This window comes from Balaenoptera ricei, chromosome 8, assembly GCF_028023285.1.
Source record: "Balaenoptera ricei isolate mBalRic1 chromosome 8, mBalRic1.hap2, whole genome shotgun sequence".
NCBI lineage: Eukaryota > Metazoa > Chordata > Mammalia > Artiodactyla > Balaenopteridae > Balaenoptera > Balaenoptera ricei.
In genome coordinates, this window is record NC_082646.1 from 14,066,501 (window position 1) to 14,083,187 (window position 16,687).

The following is a 16,687-nucleotide window of genomic DNA, read 5'->3' on the forward strand; positions in this document are numbered from 1 at the left end:
CCACTTTAGCAGATGACAAAAGGAAGATGGTGATTTAAAAATGTGCAAGTTTTGGGCTTCCCTGGTGGCGCAGTGGTTGAGAATCCGCCTGCCAATGCAGGGGACACGGGTTCGAGCCCTGGTCTGGGAAGATCCCACATGCCGCGGAGCAACTAAGCCCGTGAGCCACAACTACTGAGCCTGCGCGTCTGAAGCCTGTTGTGCTCCGCAACAAGAGAGGCCGCGATAGTGAGAGGCCCGCGCACCGCGATGAAGAGTGGCCCCCCCGCTCGCCACAACTGGAGAAAGCCCTCGCACAGAAACGAAGACCCAACACAGCCATAAATAAATACACAAATAAATAAATAAAAAAAAGTATTAAAAAAAAAAAATGTGCAAGTTTAGAGAAAAATACTAGTGTATCTTTAATTTTAAAAAGTTTAACAGGTCAAAAATTAAAAATAAATTCAAGTTATATGGATAAAGCTGCTTCATGTAGACACAAATAAATGCATATAATGCCCTTTTCCTACTAGATCCTAATGTCAGCCTTCAGAATAAAGTGAGATTGTTAGCTGTAAGATGCACTTTCAACCTTCTGGTTATCAACACAACCAAGCAGTTCTTTCTTAATGACATCAGAGCAGTTACCTGTGAAATCCCAAGTACAAGGTGTACTCTGTCAGGACAAGGTTTTCTGTTACAAGGTTGTAATTCTGGGGAAACTCTGGCTCCCGCACAGCTGGGATCAAACAGGTTTCTTTGTCCAAACCTCAAAGAAATTAAAAGGAAGAGTAAATGGCTTGCCACAGACATCTATCTTGGCTCCAGTGTCCCCTTATTCTAGTTCAACTTCCATCCTGCTATCAGTGAATTAAGTAATACCTTCTTAAAAACAAATCTTCTCACATTCCTACTCTCTTGTCTAAAAATGTAATTTGGCTTCTCAGTTTATCGAAATACAGCTAAATCTCTTTAGCTTGATCATGAAATCACCAACAATTAAAAGGAATGATAGCACTGTAGATTTTTCCAGGGGATAGATAATAGATCATTTGTATCTATTCTGTGCTTTTCTGTATTTAAGATTATTTGCTTTTGAGCATGTGTTACTTTTATAATTAGAAGAGTTATAAAACTGGGAGGAAATACATCAAGATTGAGTGATTCATTTTGAGTGGTAGAATTAAGAGTGATTTATCTTCTTCTTTTCACTTCCCTGTGTTGTTTGAGTTTTCCCCAATATTCTTCCTCCCTAGGCTAATATTTCCTGCCAATTCCCATACCCCTTCCCCCACCTACCCCTTGTTCCAGCCACATTGAGCTTCTCACTGTTCCTTAGTTAAGACATTACACAGCTGTGTACCTTCATACTTGTTTTTCCCTCTATATAAAGGGCCTCCTTTGCTCCTTTGCTTGATAAACCCAACTCATTTTTCAGGACTCAGCTATGAAGACCTCCAGCTTCTGTAGAATTAATCATTTACTCCCTCCTCTGTGCTCCTGTAGATTAGCCCTAGACCATATTATGATGATCTGTTAACATATCTGCCTTCCCGTGGAGACTTTGAGTTCAAAAAGGACGGGGACTGTACTTTATTCATTTTCATAAAGAATGAATGAATGAGCGAATATCCAAGTCTGCCAAATTCAGACAGAAGGTCTCATTAAAGGACAACATCTAAAAAATAACAGTTTTAAAAAGTTTGTCTTTTTAAAACTCATAATAGCTTTTCTTTTTGCCTCATCTTCTTTGATAAAGAGGGACCTCTGTGAAAAAGGATATAGAAGTGAATGGCTTAGATGTTACGCACACACAGTTTCGAGAAGACCAGCTCCCCCTTACCTCTCATGTGTACATTTTTTATTTTTCGTTCTTCATCATTCAACTCCTTCAGGGCACAGTAAGTGGGATTAAAGGTGAGGAGCCGAGAAGATCTGGGTTTGCAAAATGGCTGGCATAACTTCAGGAGAGCAGCACCCAGATTCAGAAAGAAGGCATCCGAGGCATACATTTGGAAGAAGATTTCTGGCATCTGATTGGCCCAAATCTTGGTGCGGCCTGCATTTGCATGCAAACAGTTTCCAAGCCAGGACAAGATACAGTGTTTGGTTTCTGGAGAGAGCTGGAGTAAGTTCTTCAACATCTGGTAGATCTTTTCATGGAACCGAGCCATGAACTGTTTAACCAGAAAACACAACCACAGAACATTCCAGTTTCACAATCCTAATATTTGTTACTCTCAAATCTTAGCCACTGGCAATTTCCAAAAATACACGAATCCTAATCTTCTCCCTCACTCTCCCTGTGCCTTACGCCACCATTTCTGATTAAAAAAAAAAATTTTTTTTTTTCTGGGAACTTTTAAGAGATTTCCTGATGAGCTGTCCAACTGCAGGTAGCATTTACACAGCTTTAGAGTAGGGGATGGTAAACTTCTTCTGCAGAGGGCCAGATGATAAATATTTTTGGCTTTGCATGCCATATGGTCTCTGTAGCAACTATTCAACTCTACCACTGTGGCATGAAATCAAGCCATAAACAATACATATACACAGGGGCATGGCTGGGTCCAATAAAACTATTTACAAAAACGGACGGCAGGCTGGATTTGGCCACTGGTATAATTTGCCAACCCCTGCTTTAGAAAGTTGTGATGACGGGAGATTTAAACTGCCCCCAATTCAACCATTTATTGCCATATGTTGGCCAGACTTCTACCATAATTTATGCTAAGAAGCCCAAAAAGAGAGGACATAAGTAGAAGGAGGAACGGGAAAACAATTTGGCTTTTAAGCTGGAGTTCAATCAGAAGATTTTAGGAGCTAAAGTTATAAGAAATAGCTTGGTGAGAAAAACGAGGATTGAGAGCAGGTAGCTGTGCTACAGCACAGGGCAAAGAAGAGCAGCAGCTTACTCTTCAACCACACAAAGGTTTGTCCCCTGCTCTTAGCGCCTGCTAAAAAGAGGGCCATTTCTGGACATGATTATGGTAGAGAGCCAACCAGATTGATCTGCTTTCCCAAAGAGGCTCAAGCAGCCTTATCTGCATCTGCTTTCTGAGGAAACGATACTTAATCTAAGATCAGGGGGCTGGGATACACCGGTAAACAGCTCCACCTGATGAATGTTGGCCTCTTGTACTTTGATCTCCTGGGGACTGGAACGAGATGGATTCAGGAAGTAGCCATGATTTTCTACTACACCCGGAGTCTTTAATAAGCAGGAGATATTCAGGATTACTCCCAGCAAGGTCTTCTGGTACATCTGCCCATTACTAGGATCCTTGGGCTGAATGTATTCTACAAAAACCTGTAGGAGAAGACAAGCCTAGTTATTTGTCTGTATGATGAGATAAATGATGGGATGAGAGGGCCTCAAAGAGTTAAGACTATACAACAACCAATGTATCTTTCTCTTATTCCATAGGCAATATTACACTGCCCTCAGGATAGGGAAGCATAGAGTATTAAGCTTCCAACTCAACTGAATACATATGAGCTTTCAGACCTACCTTTGCCATATCCTTTTGCCTAGTGAAATACAGAAGAATGTCCAGATATGCGTACAACATGATCTGGCAGAGTTCTAGATCTTTTATTCGGCCCAATAAAATATCAAACACTGGAATCATGACTTCTGGAAATGTTCGAACTTCCTCATCCAGTATCAAGGCTTCGATGACCTCATCCAGAAACTCAGCTACACCTTCAAAATCTGACAGAAGACCAAAGAGAGAGAGAGGAGGCCATAAGAATTTTTAGACGCCTTTACACACAGCTCTTTACTCTTCTGATACTTTTGATAATTTTATTGGTATTCAACCTCAAAGGTCAAGGTGTGAGCTCTCTTCCTTAATTTACGCTGGAACCATAGTAGCTCTGAGGCTTTCTAATGCAATCAGAGGAATGTTACACTTGGAAATCAAATGTAGAAGCTCATAGATGTTGCTTATGTACTCACGGCCTCCTAGGATGGCTTCCAACATCAAATCTACCAGTTGCTCGTGGATGTTTTGGTCAACATAGATCTCTGGGGTGAGGAGAACTGTTCGGGTATTGGACACAGTGAGGTTCCTGCACTGCACTGCAAAGGGTAGCAGGTTCTCTGGAACTTTGGTAATCTGGAAACAGCAATGAAAAGAGGGAAGAGGCTAGCTCTGTGACCTGGCACAAGGACAGATATAGCAAATAGAAGGGAAAAGACACTGTGTCCCAAAACAGTAGTGCTTTCCTGTGGATGCTTGAAAAGCCATGAGAGTTCATTCTTTGGTTTAAGGAATCACCTGTTAGAAATTCTAATGCTGGAAGTGATCAAGCTTAGTCTACTCTGTTATATACACCTTAGTGGAAATGAATTTATCAGACCGTTTTTTAATAAGGGTGTGATATATTAAGACGTTTGTGGAGAGAATAATAGGAGGCACTTGTTAATTGGGGAAAGGGGTAGACCCCAAGCCACAGAAAGGAGAGACTAAAACTTTAGAAGATAAACTAACAGTGCCTCTGATATCCAGTTCCACATATAATATGATGTATATAAATTGATATAATAGACACTGATCTTGGGACTTCCCTGGTGGTCCAGTGGTTAAGACTCTGTGCTTCCACTGCAGGGGGTGTGGGTTCGATCCTTGGTTGGGGAAGATCCCGCATGCTGCATGGCACAGCCAAAAAAAAAAAAAAAGACATTGATCCAACTCTCTGGCTTATGTGTTAAAGTCATACCCAAGAGGACAATGGAGTACTCAATAGGGATCATTCTTTTACCTCTTCCTTGGCTCTTTGGAAACAGGAATAAAGGTAACAAAAAATGTGCCTCTCCCCTGCATCTCGATCAGCAGAGAGATTCAACGTTGTAGAAGAGGTCATGTTAATCAAGTGGTTGCCTGGATCTTGAAGTAATAAGCGAGTGAAGACGGCCTATTAAGAAAAACAAATAAACAAAAATACTAAATCATTGCAAAGTTAATTTATTTTTAAATTTTTTTGATGTATTTTTTATTGAAGTATAGTTGATTTACAATGTGTTAGTTTCAAGTGTTCAGCAAAGTGATTCAGTTACACACACATATATAGATATTCTTTTTCAGATTCTTTTCCATTATAGGTTATTATAAGATATTGAATATAGTTCCCTGTGCTATATAGTTGGTCCCTGTTGTTTATCTATTTTATATGTAGTAGTGTGTATCTCTTAATCCCAAACTCCTAATTTATCTCCCCTGACCACTGCAAAGTTTATTTTAGAACATCAAGATATAAAAGATAATTCTGACACAGGTTATTATGAGAATCACAGAACACAGAACAAATGGGGAAAAAAGAGCTCAGTGTATCATTACTTTAGAAAGTATTACATATACAAATCTAGTTGTTTATGTAGTTATTCTAAAGCAAGCTTAAGTGTCTAGCGTAGCCCCTAGCACAGAGTAAGCATTAAAAGAATATTTGTTGAATGGTGTGGAGAATCGGAGATTAAACTCGTATGTGAAATCTACTACTCTGCATCACTGCTGACCTCACTCAGACTTATATAAACACAGTTTAAATGTACTGGGTTGGCCAAAAAGTTCGTTTGGGTTTTCCCATACCATCGTACGGAAAAACCCGAATGAACTTTTTGGCCAACCCAACTATAAAGTTAAACTACAAGTTGTCAAGTCTTCCCTATTAAACTTTTATTCCTTTAATGTTAATTAGGCACCTGTAAGGTAAAATGCATTGTTTTGATTTTGGAAAAGATATTAAAAAAGAGATGGACCTTGGCCTTGATAAATTAGTGTCTACGGGAGAGAGAAGACAGGTTCATAAAGAAGCCAAGACATGAGACAGAAAGAGACAATTCCCGTAAGAGATGCATGGAGATTACTGCCGGAGCCCAGAGAAGAAAATAACTCCTACTTGGCAAAACTTTGTCAACAGGATGGCATTTTAACTAGGTCTTAAAGGATGGGTAGATTTGGACATGGGACCATGGTAGATGAGAAGATTCCAAAAGAGGAACACCACAAACAGTGTAAGAGATGGAGCTAAGCAAAGCCATGGTTGGAGAAAGGTAAGCAGAGTTCAGCTGCAAGGTTAATTTTTGCTGAAGGCACACGTAAGGAATGTTAAGAATCGTACCTGCTCTACGTTGTTCATATCAAGCCAGTCTTGATCTTCCAGGTCTACTGCCATTTCTTCCAAATACACACAACGGCTGGGGATGCCATTCCCACTTTTCAGGCTTGGGTCACCTGGGAAATGGTTTTAATCTGGTAGGTTAAGGATAATGCTTCTGTCTTATACAGATAACTGATCTTGATGGCATTTCTCTTGAACCCCAAGTTTGACTCAGGTAACATCAGAATGATCTTGACACACAGAGCAGTATCTAAAGATTTAAATCTTTTTTACCCCTCAAGAGTATGTGCTTTGTTATAAACCTAACACCATGATATTTAAAGAGTAAATCCCAGACATCAGCACTAATTCTGGGGTTTAACTACAGATAGGGCACAGAGGGGAAACACTATCTGACCCTTCTTGGGGCTTTCATCTAAATGTTTAGGTCACCTCTGAGAAGAAAATGGATTTAGCTACCATTCCCATTTCCCTTTTAAGGTAGTAAAGGCAGTAGCTACATGGCCCAGTCAGTATCAAAATAGAAATGAAAGTTGTATCTGTGTCAAAATTCTGCTTTAGGTCACATTAAAAGCTTCCTTGAAATATAAACCCTGTGTTCCAGGGAGTATGATGGGTTTGTTTAACCATCAGATACAATAAGTTTCTAGGAGCAAGTCCCTAGCCCAAGCAGGAAGGGCAGAGTAATAAACACACTGGCTGCAAATATGTAACTCACTGTTGTCCAGAGTGATGAGGAAGATCCTTTGGATCATGTGATTGATGTTGAGTTGCTCACATATTTCCTGCTGTGAACGGAATGAGCGGCTAATCTCAGCCACAGAGTAATCAAATTCATCCAGGCTCTCTGACACACTATTATCTGAGTCATCTGGGCTGGCTGGGAGTTCATCTGCCAGAAAATGTAAGTCATTAACAGTTACAATGCTCTCTTTAAGAGAAAACCAAGTACACATGATAAATGTAACCAAGAGGAGGATAATTTTGGGTGTTAAACAAGTTAACTGTCTAATTAGTGAACATCTCAAGTCAGGCAACATCTTTTGTTTTTTAAATTAAGGTATCATTGACATATTAGTTTCAGCTGCACAACATAATGATTCGACATTTATATATATTGTTAAATGATCACTACAATAAATCTAGTTAATGTCTTGTCACCATACATAGCTACAAATTTTTTTCTTGTGGTAAGGATTAAGATCGACTTTAACAACTTTGAAATACACAATACAGTATTGTTAACTACAGTCACCATGCTGTTCATTGCATCCCCATGGATTCTTTATTTTATAACTGGAAATTTGTACCTTTTGAAACCCTTCACCTATTCTGCCCATCCCCCCCCCCCCGCCCCACCTCTGGCAACCACCAATCTATTCTCTGTATTTATCAGCTTCTTTTTTTTTTTTTAATATTCCACATAAGTGAGATCATATGGTATTCGTCTTTCTGACTTATATCCCTCAGCAGAACGCCCTCAAGGTCCAACCACTGTCCACCTGTTGTTGCAAATGGCAAGATTTCTTTCTTATTTATGGCTGAATAATATGCGTGTGTGTGCGTGTATGTGTGTGTGTGTGTGTGTGTGTATGTAATTACATCGTTTTCTTTATTCATCCGTGGATGGACCTTTAGGATGTTTTCACATCTTGGTTATTGTATACTGATGCAATGAACATGGGGGTGCATATATCTTCTTGAATTAGTGTTTTTGTTTTCTTTGGATAAATACCCAGAAGTGGAATTGCTGGATCATATGGTAGTTCTATATTTATTTTTTTTTAGGAACCTCCATTCTATTTTCCATAGTGCCTGCACCAATTTACAATCCCAGCAACAGTGCACAAGAATTCCCTTTTCTCCACATCCTTGCCAACACTTGTTATTTCTTGTCTTTTTGATAACAGCCATTCTAAGAGGTGTGAGGTGGTTTTGATTTACATTTCCCCAATTAGTGACAGTTTTTTTTTCATCGATTAGTGATGTTGAGCACCTTTTAATGTACCTCTTGGCCATCTGTATGTCGTCTTTGGAAAAATATTTATTCAGATCCTGTGCCCATTTTTAAATTGGACTGTTTGTTTGTTTTGCTATTGAGTTGTATCAGGAAACATTTTAAATACAGAATTCTGAAATCCCTGGTTATAAAATCTACATTTTAAAAACCAAAAGTTTTATTCTTTATACTCATAATTAATTGTATTCCAAAATGCCAATAGTAGCAACACTATCTTCCCTACAGAATCCTAGTGGGCAAAGAATTACCCAATAGATCAGTATGCCTTTAATTATATTAAATATGGCTTGGGGCTTCCCTGGTAGCGCAGTGGTTAAGAATCCGCCTGCCAATGCAGGGGACACGGGTTCGAGCCCTGGTCCAGGAAGATCCCACGTGCCGCGGAGCAACTAAGCCCGTGCGCCACAACTACTGAGCCTGTGCTCTAGAGCCCACAAGCCACAACTACTGAGCCTGTGTGCCACAGCTACTGAAGCCTGTGCGCCTAGAGCCCGTGCTCTACAACAAGAGAAGCCACCGTAATGAGAAGCCCATGCACTGCAATGAAGAGTAGTCCCCGCTCACTGCAACTAAAGAAAGCCTGCGCACAGCAACGAAGAAGACCCAACGCAGCCATAAATAAATAAATAAATAAATAAATGAAACCAAAAAAACAAAACTTCATAGACTAAAAACTATCCTAATTGTTCTTTTAATGGGCATTTCTCTAATTATTAGTGAGACTGGATTTTTTTTTTTGGCTGCACTGGGTCTTTGTTGCTGCACGTGGGCTTTTCTCTAGTCGAGGCGAGCGGGGGCTACTCTTCGTTGTGGTGCGCAGGCTTCTCACTGTGGTGGCTTCTCTTGTTGTGGAGCACGGCTCTAGGCGCATGGGCTTTAGTAGTTGTGGCTCAAGGGCTCTAGAGCACAGGCTCAGTAGTTGTGGCGCACGGGCCTAGTTGCTCCGCGGCATGTGGGATCTTCCCAGACCAGGGCTCGAACCTGTGTCCCCTGCATTGGCAGGCGGATACTTAACCACTGTACCACCTGAGAAGCCCGAGACTGGATTTTTAAAGTAACTTGATTATCATATATAAATCATTTCTAACTTTTTTTTGGCCGCACTGTGTGGCATGGCATGCAGGATCTTAGTTCCCCAACCAGGCATTGAACCCAGGCCCCCTGCATTGGGAGCACACGGAGTCTTAACCACTGGACCACTAGGGAAGTCCCTGTTCCTAACTTTTGTTGTTTTTCCAATGAGTTACTTTTTTCTTATTGATTGTATCCTTTTATTTTTTTATAAAGCAACTTACAAGAGCTTCTCAGAATGGCACTCACGCTAAAGGGGAATATAAGTAGGTTGTTCATTAAAAGCTACACACAAGTCTGCATCTGCTTTTTACCTCTACTGACAAAACAGTTAACTCTAAAAGTCCAGGCAAAACTCGCAGAAGCAAGAGTTGTGGGACTTCCCTGGTGGTCCAGTGGTTAAGAATCTGTCTTCGAGGGGCTTCCCTGGTGGCGCAGTGGTTAAGAATCTGCCTGCCAATGAAGGGGACACGGGTTCGAGCCCTGGTCCGGGAAGATCCCACATGCTGTGGAGCAACTAAGCCCGTGCTCCACAACTACTGAGCCTGTGCTCTACAGTCCGTGAGCCACAACTACTGAGCTGCAACTACTGAAGCTCACGCGCCTAGAGCCCGTGCTCTGCAACAAGAGCCACTGCGATGAGAAGCCCGCGCACCGCAATGAAGAGTAGCCCCCACTCGCCGCAACTAGAGAAAGACTGTGTGCAGCAACGAAGACCCAATGCAACCAAAAATAAATAAATAAAATAAATTTATAAAAAAAAAAAAAAGAATCCTCCTTTGAATGCAGGGGACATGGGTTCGATCTCTGTTTGGGGAACTAAGATCTCACATGCTGTGGGGCAACTAAGCCCGTGCTCTAGAGCCCATGCCCCACAACTAGAGAGCCTGTGTGCCGCAACTACTGAGTCTGCGCGCTCTGGAGCCTGTGTACCACAACTAGAGAGAAGCCCTCACACTGCAATGAAGATCCTGTATGCCGCAACTAAGACCCGACGCAGCCAAATAAATTATTTTTAAGAAATAATAATAAATAAAAAATAAAATATCTTAAAAGACAAAAGAAGCAAGAGTTGCTTCACTGTGTTGACTTTAGTAAAAGTGAAGCTCAATAAAGGAGACCAAAGGTTTTGGTAGAGTACTAACTGCTGGTGGAAAACGGGTTAGGTCAGGTGGCCTGACTAACTCACTGTAAACAAACTAAGACGATGAGGTGCCAAAATAGTAACAGAAGGGCATGCACCTGACTTGTCCCCACTGCCTGGTGCCTGCAGTGCTCCCAAACCTAGCCAGCCTTATGTCTGTTTATAGCCAGAAGGATGAACATTCTGTCACTCTATTCCTATACCACTCTATTCCCTTCTGAATTCCAAGAGTAATAGGTGCTGATTAGCAAAATTTCCCTCAACCACATACTTAAAAACTTTATTTTCTCATTTCCTTATTTTTCTAACTCCTCACTCTCCATTCTCTCCTACAATCTCTTAATCCAGGGTTTCCCATTCTGATCCTATATATTAGAAATCTGGGAAAGTTTTCAGAGGCGGAGACTCAGAGCTGCCTCTTTCTATCACATGAAAAAAGTCAGCATTACATGTTTTTCTCCCTTGTTTCATCCATCACTTTGTCTACTACTCATGTGTCTTCCCCTGACCTCCTTTTTCTTTTTTTAAAAAATTTTTAAAATTTATTTTTGGCTGTGTTGGGTCTTCGTTGCTGTGCGTGGGCTTTCTCTACCTGTGGTGAGCAGGGGCTACTCTTCGTTGTGGTGTGCGGGCTTCTCATCGTGGTGGCTTCTCTTGTTGCACAGCATGGGCTCTAGGCGTGCAGGTTTCAGTAGTTGCAGCACGCGGGCTCAGTAGTTGTGGCTCACGGATTCTAGAGCACAGGCTCAGTAGTTGTGGTGCACGGGCTTAGCTGCTCCGCGGCACGTAGGATCTTCCTGGACCAGGGCTTGAACCAGCGTCCCCTGCACTGGCAGGTGGATTCTTAACCACTGTGCCACCAGGGAAGTCCCCTGACCTCCTTTTCATTCAATCTTAATCAGAGAGTAAGGCCACAACTTAGCTACGTATCTGAATACTTCAGAAATAAACAAAATAAAGGGAAAATATAAACATTTCTCCTTTCCTAAAAACAATCACACTATTATCCTTTTTGGAGGAGGGAGAAGGGGAGCGATTTCTGGCTTGAAAGATCGTGAAAACCCTCAGAAGACGAATACATTTGAGAAACAGCACCCTACTTCTAGTCCATATGTTACCTTATAGGAGGGAGCTGGACTTGATCTTAATTTTGGTCCCAGATGAGGAAAATCATTGTTCTGATTAGTAAGATATTATCCGAATTTTCTTCACATTAAGGTTAAGGATCAGATTTTCCTAGATGTCTGTTCTGAAAGCAGTAAGTTATGAAAGTGGCCACTCTATGGAGTGAAAGAAACGTTCTGCTTGAGATAGACTCTGAAGCACTTGGCTTAAGAACAAATCTCATTTATTTCTCTACAGGCCAAAAAGCTTTTAAAATTCTTCCTTCAACACATCTGCTTTCTACAGCTGCATGTGACTTGCTTTCCGCACCTACGCCTATAACCTCAGTTTCCTATGTGAAAAAAAATTAGTATCTTTGTTAAGTATCTTTCACTAGGTGATTTTTAAAATAAAAGAGCTTGACAGCTTTGGGATAATGACTGGCATCTGTTCCTCTGGAACCACCTGTTATCTGGTCTCTTTTTCATGCAGGGGATAGGACAGGGAGAAGAACCCAAAACAAAACAAACAACAAATACGAACAAAGAAAACACTTCTGCCCTAAACTTAAATTCTAGTTGCAATTAAGGACCCAAAGAATACTTAATTTGGGAAGACCCCATTCTCGGTCATCTCATCTGCCGCTACTGGCTCGTCCACTTACCAGATTGCTGCTTCAGCTGCTCTTTTTGGATTGCTGCAAACTGCTTGGCATCAGCCAGGGAGCCAAAAAGAGCAGCAAAGGGGTTACTTGAGATGTTGTTGTTATTCTCCTGGTCTGTCATTTCACTTTAAAGTATCCTCCATCCAGACCTAGGGGGAGGGGCTATAGAAAGGACAGGTATTAGACGCCGAAGGGCAGATAACACAACAGTTATAATATTATCATAGTTGTTTCTTCTCCCATTTCTTGAATACATTTTAAAAGGGTTTGGGTAAGACTTGCCAACTCCTATTCCAAGACTCAAGACAATTTTTGGCAAAATGGTTACAAACCTACCAACTGGACAAGTTGGCTTGATTTGGGGGTGGCTAAAACCAAAAAGCTTAATAAATGTTCAGCTGGAATGCATTTATCTGTTGACATGTTTCTATTTACTATACCTTTAAAAAATAGATTACATAGAAAGAATTCTTGAAGTCAAAGAGGAAACTCAGCTACTAATTGCAACAACAATGTGGCACTTAAAAGTAATAGGACAAAAACTATGGATTTCCCATAAATCCCTAGGCTGGTCGACTAGTCCTCACTCACCATGAGCATAAGGTGGTGCTTGCACAGGATTCTGTGACTTAAGAGTTGGAGCTGGGAATTCCTCAGCTACACAGAAACTAAATGTAAGTCTGTATGTCAGATGTGGAATTGCAAACCAGGACAGGAATCAGATTAGCAGTATATCGTGGGTTTTAAATCTATATTAAGCAATCTATCTCTACTTCTAGGCTTATGACTACAGATATTTTTTCCTCTAAAAACGAAATGGTCTTTGCTTAATTCTATATTTAACTTTCCCTATTTATCTGACTTTTTACAATACTGAAGAAACACAAATTCCTAACGTACAATATGAAATAGATATATACCTCAAAGGTATTTAAAGGAGCTGACTGAGCCTGCATTTGCACTCTTCTGACTACATTTCCTTATCCAAGCGCCAAGGGGACTCAGTGGCACAACGGGATGAGCAGAGCTCCCTGAAAGGCTTTCTCCCCTTTCTGAAATTTTAAGGCCACAGCATAGAAATACAACCCTGAAAAGGGTGAGAAGAGACAAAGGGTATGAATACTCTGCTTACAAGGATGCTGAATTGCTACAAGGACAGAGGCCTTAGAAGGAGTGGGGTCAGGGACACAAATGTGGGAGAAAAAAAAGAACGTTCGGTCTACCTTTAATTAATTGAGTTAAGACTCCTTACACAATCCTATTAACAAAAGCTAATGCAAGTCGGAAAAGTTCCCCTTATTTTTTGGAGGAAGAGAGACTAACACTTTTTGACACTTCTGAGGCATCTCTACCAGTTGCTTCATGCTCCTCTGCCGTGCTTTCTGCATAAGAGCTAATGGCTACTGAGCTGTAATGACTCAGGCAGACAGTCTAGTCTCATCTCAGCATGGTGCTGGGCTTTACTGCTTCAAGGAACTGAACTGTTAGATGTTGCTCTATGTATTTTACTTTTTACTATGTATAGTTTAGTTGAGCTTAATAATGCAGAAAAGAAAGACAGCATATTTACCGTTGGAATTAACAATCCTTGAGAGGTCTTTCCTCCCATTTAAACATTGCATAAGCTTAGTTATTACCCCTAATTCATGTAGAGGCACCAAGAATTGTGTCACTGTTAGCTGACCACCACCCTACCTCTATCCTGAGGTACCCAGAGGAATGCAAAAAGTGTAGTGAGCTCTCGTTACTTTTCTGTCTGCAAAATATCAACCTCTTTTTTCAACATGACACCGACACTTTTCCTTTGGGGATCCAACCCATTCCCGGTCCATGTGTACAGAAGGGGATGACCTTACCCATTAGCTCTAGAAATGGGCATATGAATCTGGCCTGGCCAAAGAGAATACAGTATTCTCTGGCCAAAGTGACTGATTCAGGAGTGGGCACAAGACCCTAGCAAGGCCTAACAGAATCAATGAACACCAGCTACAGGCCTTTGGCTAAATCTACAGAAAAGGGGACTCTTTTTTCCTGCTTGGGTTGTTAGGCTAGTAAGATAGGAAACTGGAGTTGCCATCTTTCTACCATCTAGAGAAGGCCTAGCCTAAAACTAAGCCAACATGTAGGAAAAGAGATGTGAGATGGAAAGAGTCTTCTCAGTTATAAAAAAGCCAGTAGATTTCCCTACACTGTGGAAGCCAATACAACTGAAAAGAGTTCAGATTAGTACAAAGGAAATGCATCACCTGCACCATCTATGCAGAAAGGAAGTGAGTTGAAAGCTAAGAATCAGAACATAGGACACAGGCTCTTAAGAATATCAAGAGAGATAAAGAGGATTTATCATCACAAATGGCATTACTTCCTCCTTTCAATAATATACTGTTGCAGTATATAAAGCTAGCTTCCCACTACATTTTACCTATATTAACAGGATTTATAACTTTCTACACTGTATTCCTAATGTAGATCTTCTATGTTACTAGAAGGTAAGCAATTTGAATACAGGTTCATATCTGATTATTTTTTTCTTCTGTACCTGGCATATTCCGTAATCACAAAATCCCAAATAAACATGTATTGAATGATTCAATCTTACATGTAATTACTCCTGACCTTCTTGTAATCAATAGCAGCACCCATAATCCTACTTCAAGGTAAGGGTTTTACTGTTTGTCCTGGGTTGCAGTGGAAGGTCAAACTATTGGGCCAGACACTTGTGGCTCTTTGATATCTCAGAACGTGTAGAATAGAGAATGGAAATAAATCTCTGTTGTCATCTATGCTGTCTTTTTGAAAAACAAAAAGGGCTTTGCCTACCTCACTAAGCTCAACTTTCTCATATGTACTTCAAATCTATTTGAAGTAATAGTGCAAAAACTATTTTCATAGAAAAATAGCTAACACTGTGCAACCAGGAAAATTTTACAGGAAAAGGGAGGACTGATCACTTGATGGGAACCTTTGTGGAGATGTCAGTTTAGATTTGTTCAATGATCACACAAATGTAAAAAGAGTACCCACTCCAAAAGAAAGGTCTGATAAAATGGAAACTTGATATTTTGTTTAGTATTCAATGTCATCAGGAATTTATAATCTCCTACTTTCAACTGCCATACAAAGATAAAGTACTACCCTGTTGTCAGCCTTTGGCAAATAACCAATCCATATAACCACCAATCCTTAGATGTTTTTGGATTTGATTTTTAAAAGACGTCCTCTTTATTTATTTATTTACTTTTGGCTGCACGGCTTGCAGGATCTTAGTTCCCTGACCAGGGATTGAACCTGAGCCCTCCGCAGTGAAAGTGCCGTAGTCCTAACCACTGGACCGCCAGGGAATTCCCCAAATATGTCCCCTTTAAAAACACGTTTCCCTCTTTTTTATTTTTAAAATAAATTTATTTGTTTATTTATTTATTTTTGGCTGTGTTGAGTCTTCGTTTCTGTGCGAGGGCTTTCTCTAGTTGCAGCAAGCGGGGGCCACTCTTCATCGCGGTGCACGGGTCTCTCACTATGGCAGCCTCTCTTGTTGCGGAGCACAGGCTCCAGACACGCAGGCTCAGTAATTGTGGCTCACAGGCCCAGCTGCTCCGCGGCATGTGGGATCTTCCCAGACCAGGGCTCGAACCCGTGTCCCCTGCATTGGCAGGCAGACTCTCAACCACTGCACCACCAGGGGAGCCCACGTTTCCCTCTTATATACATGCTGCAAGACTCTACATTTATAAAAGCTGTCTATCTCCAGTCCTACAAAATCCTCTCACCCTCCCCAGATTCAATCTTTTGTTTATAAAGAGTACTGCTAATCCCTTAAGGGGCACTGTCAGCTTTTAAAGAGGTGAGCACATAAATGTTTCAACATCAGATTTGGTATCGCTTTTAAACAGAAATACTTGGAATACTTCACAAAACTAGGATTGCCAAAATCAAGCTTTAGGGTTTCCCTGGTGGCGCAGTGGTTGAGAATCCGCCTGTCAATGCAGGGGACACGGGTTCGAGCCCTGGTCTGGGAGGATCCCACTTGTCGTGGAGCAACTAAGCCCACGCGCTACAACTACTGAGTTTGTACTCTAGAGCCCACGAGCCACAACTACTGAGCCCGTGCACCTAGAGCCCGTGCTCCACAACAGGCGAGGCCACTGCAGTGAGAGGCCCACGCACTACAGCGAAGAGTAGCCACCACTCGCCACAACTAGAGGAAGCCCACGTGCAGCAACGAGGACCCAATGCAGCCAAAAATGAAATAAATCTATTTTAAAAATCAAGCTTTATTAAATTATACTCCATAAGGTCTCTTTCCTGGTGAGTAATACATAGATCAAACCAAAAAAGGAATTAAAAAAATGTTTTCATTGTTACACATTCAGGCCTCTGTTGTGGCAACAGATCCTTCCATCACATCAGCAAGCTAGAAGGATCTCATCAAGTCGCAACGCACACAGCATTCCTTCCTGGGTCCCATTTTATCTCAGGACGGCTCCCATGTGAGACCAAAACAGATCAAGGCAGTGAGGCTAAACATATCCTTGTTCTGGGAGTGAAAAACTGAATCCAAAGAGAAGACCCATCAAGTATA

At 41.2% G+C, this 16,687-nt stretch overlaps 1 protein-coding gene across 1 annotated transcript in view; it reads right to left on the reverse strand.

Annotated features, from left to right (window-relative positions):
- UBE4A (ubiquitination factor E4A) overlaps positions 1–16,687 on the reverse strand; it is a 34,706-nt gene that overhangs the window by 17,368 nt on the left and 651 nt on the right. Inside the window, exons 2-10 of the mRNA XM_059930300.1 lie at positions 12,109–12,270; positions 6,824–6,997; positions 6,106–6,218; positions 4,750–4,902; positions 3,944–4,103; positions 3,495–3,697; positions 3,101–3,292; positions 1,826–2,159; positions 631–751 (exon numbers count right to left, since the gene is read on the reverse strand). Coding sequence (XP_059786283.1) covers positions 631–751; positions 1,826–2,159; positions 3,101–3,292; positions 3,495–3,697; positions 3,944–4,103; positions 4,750–4,902; positions 6,106–6,218; positions 6,824–6,997; positions 12,109–12,229 — 1,571 coding nt within the window. The 5' untranslated portion in view covers positions 12,230–12,270. The remainder of the gene's footprint in view (positions 1–630; positions 752–1,825; positions 2,160–3,100; positions 3,293–3,494; positions 3,698–3,943; positions 4,104–4,749; positions 4,903–6,105; positions 6,219–6,823; positions 6,998–12,108; positions 12,271–16,687) is intronic.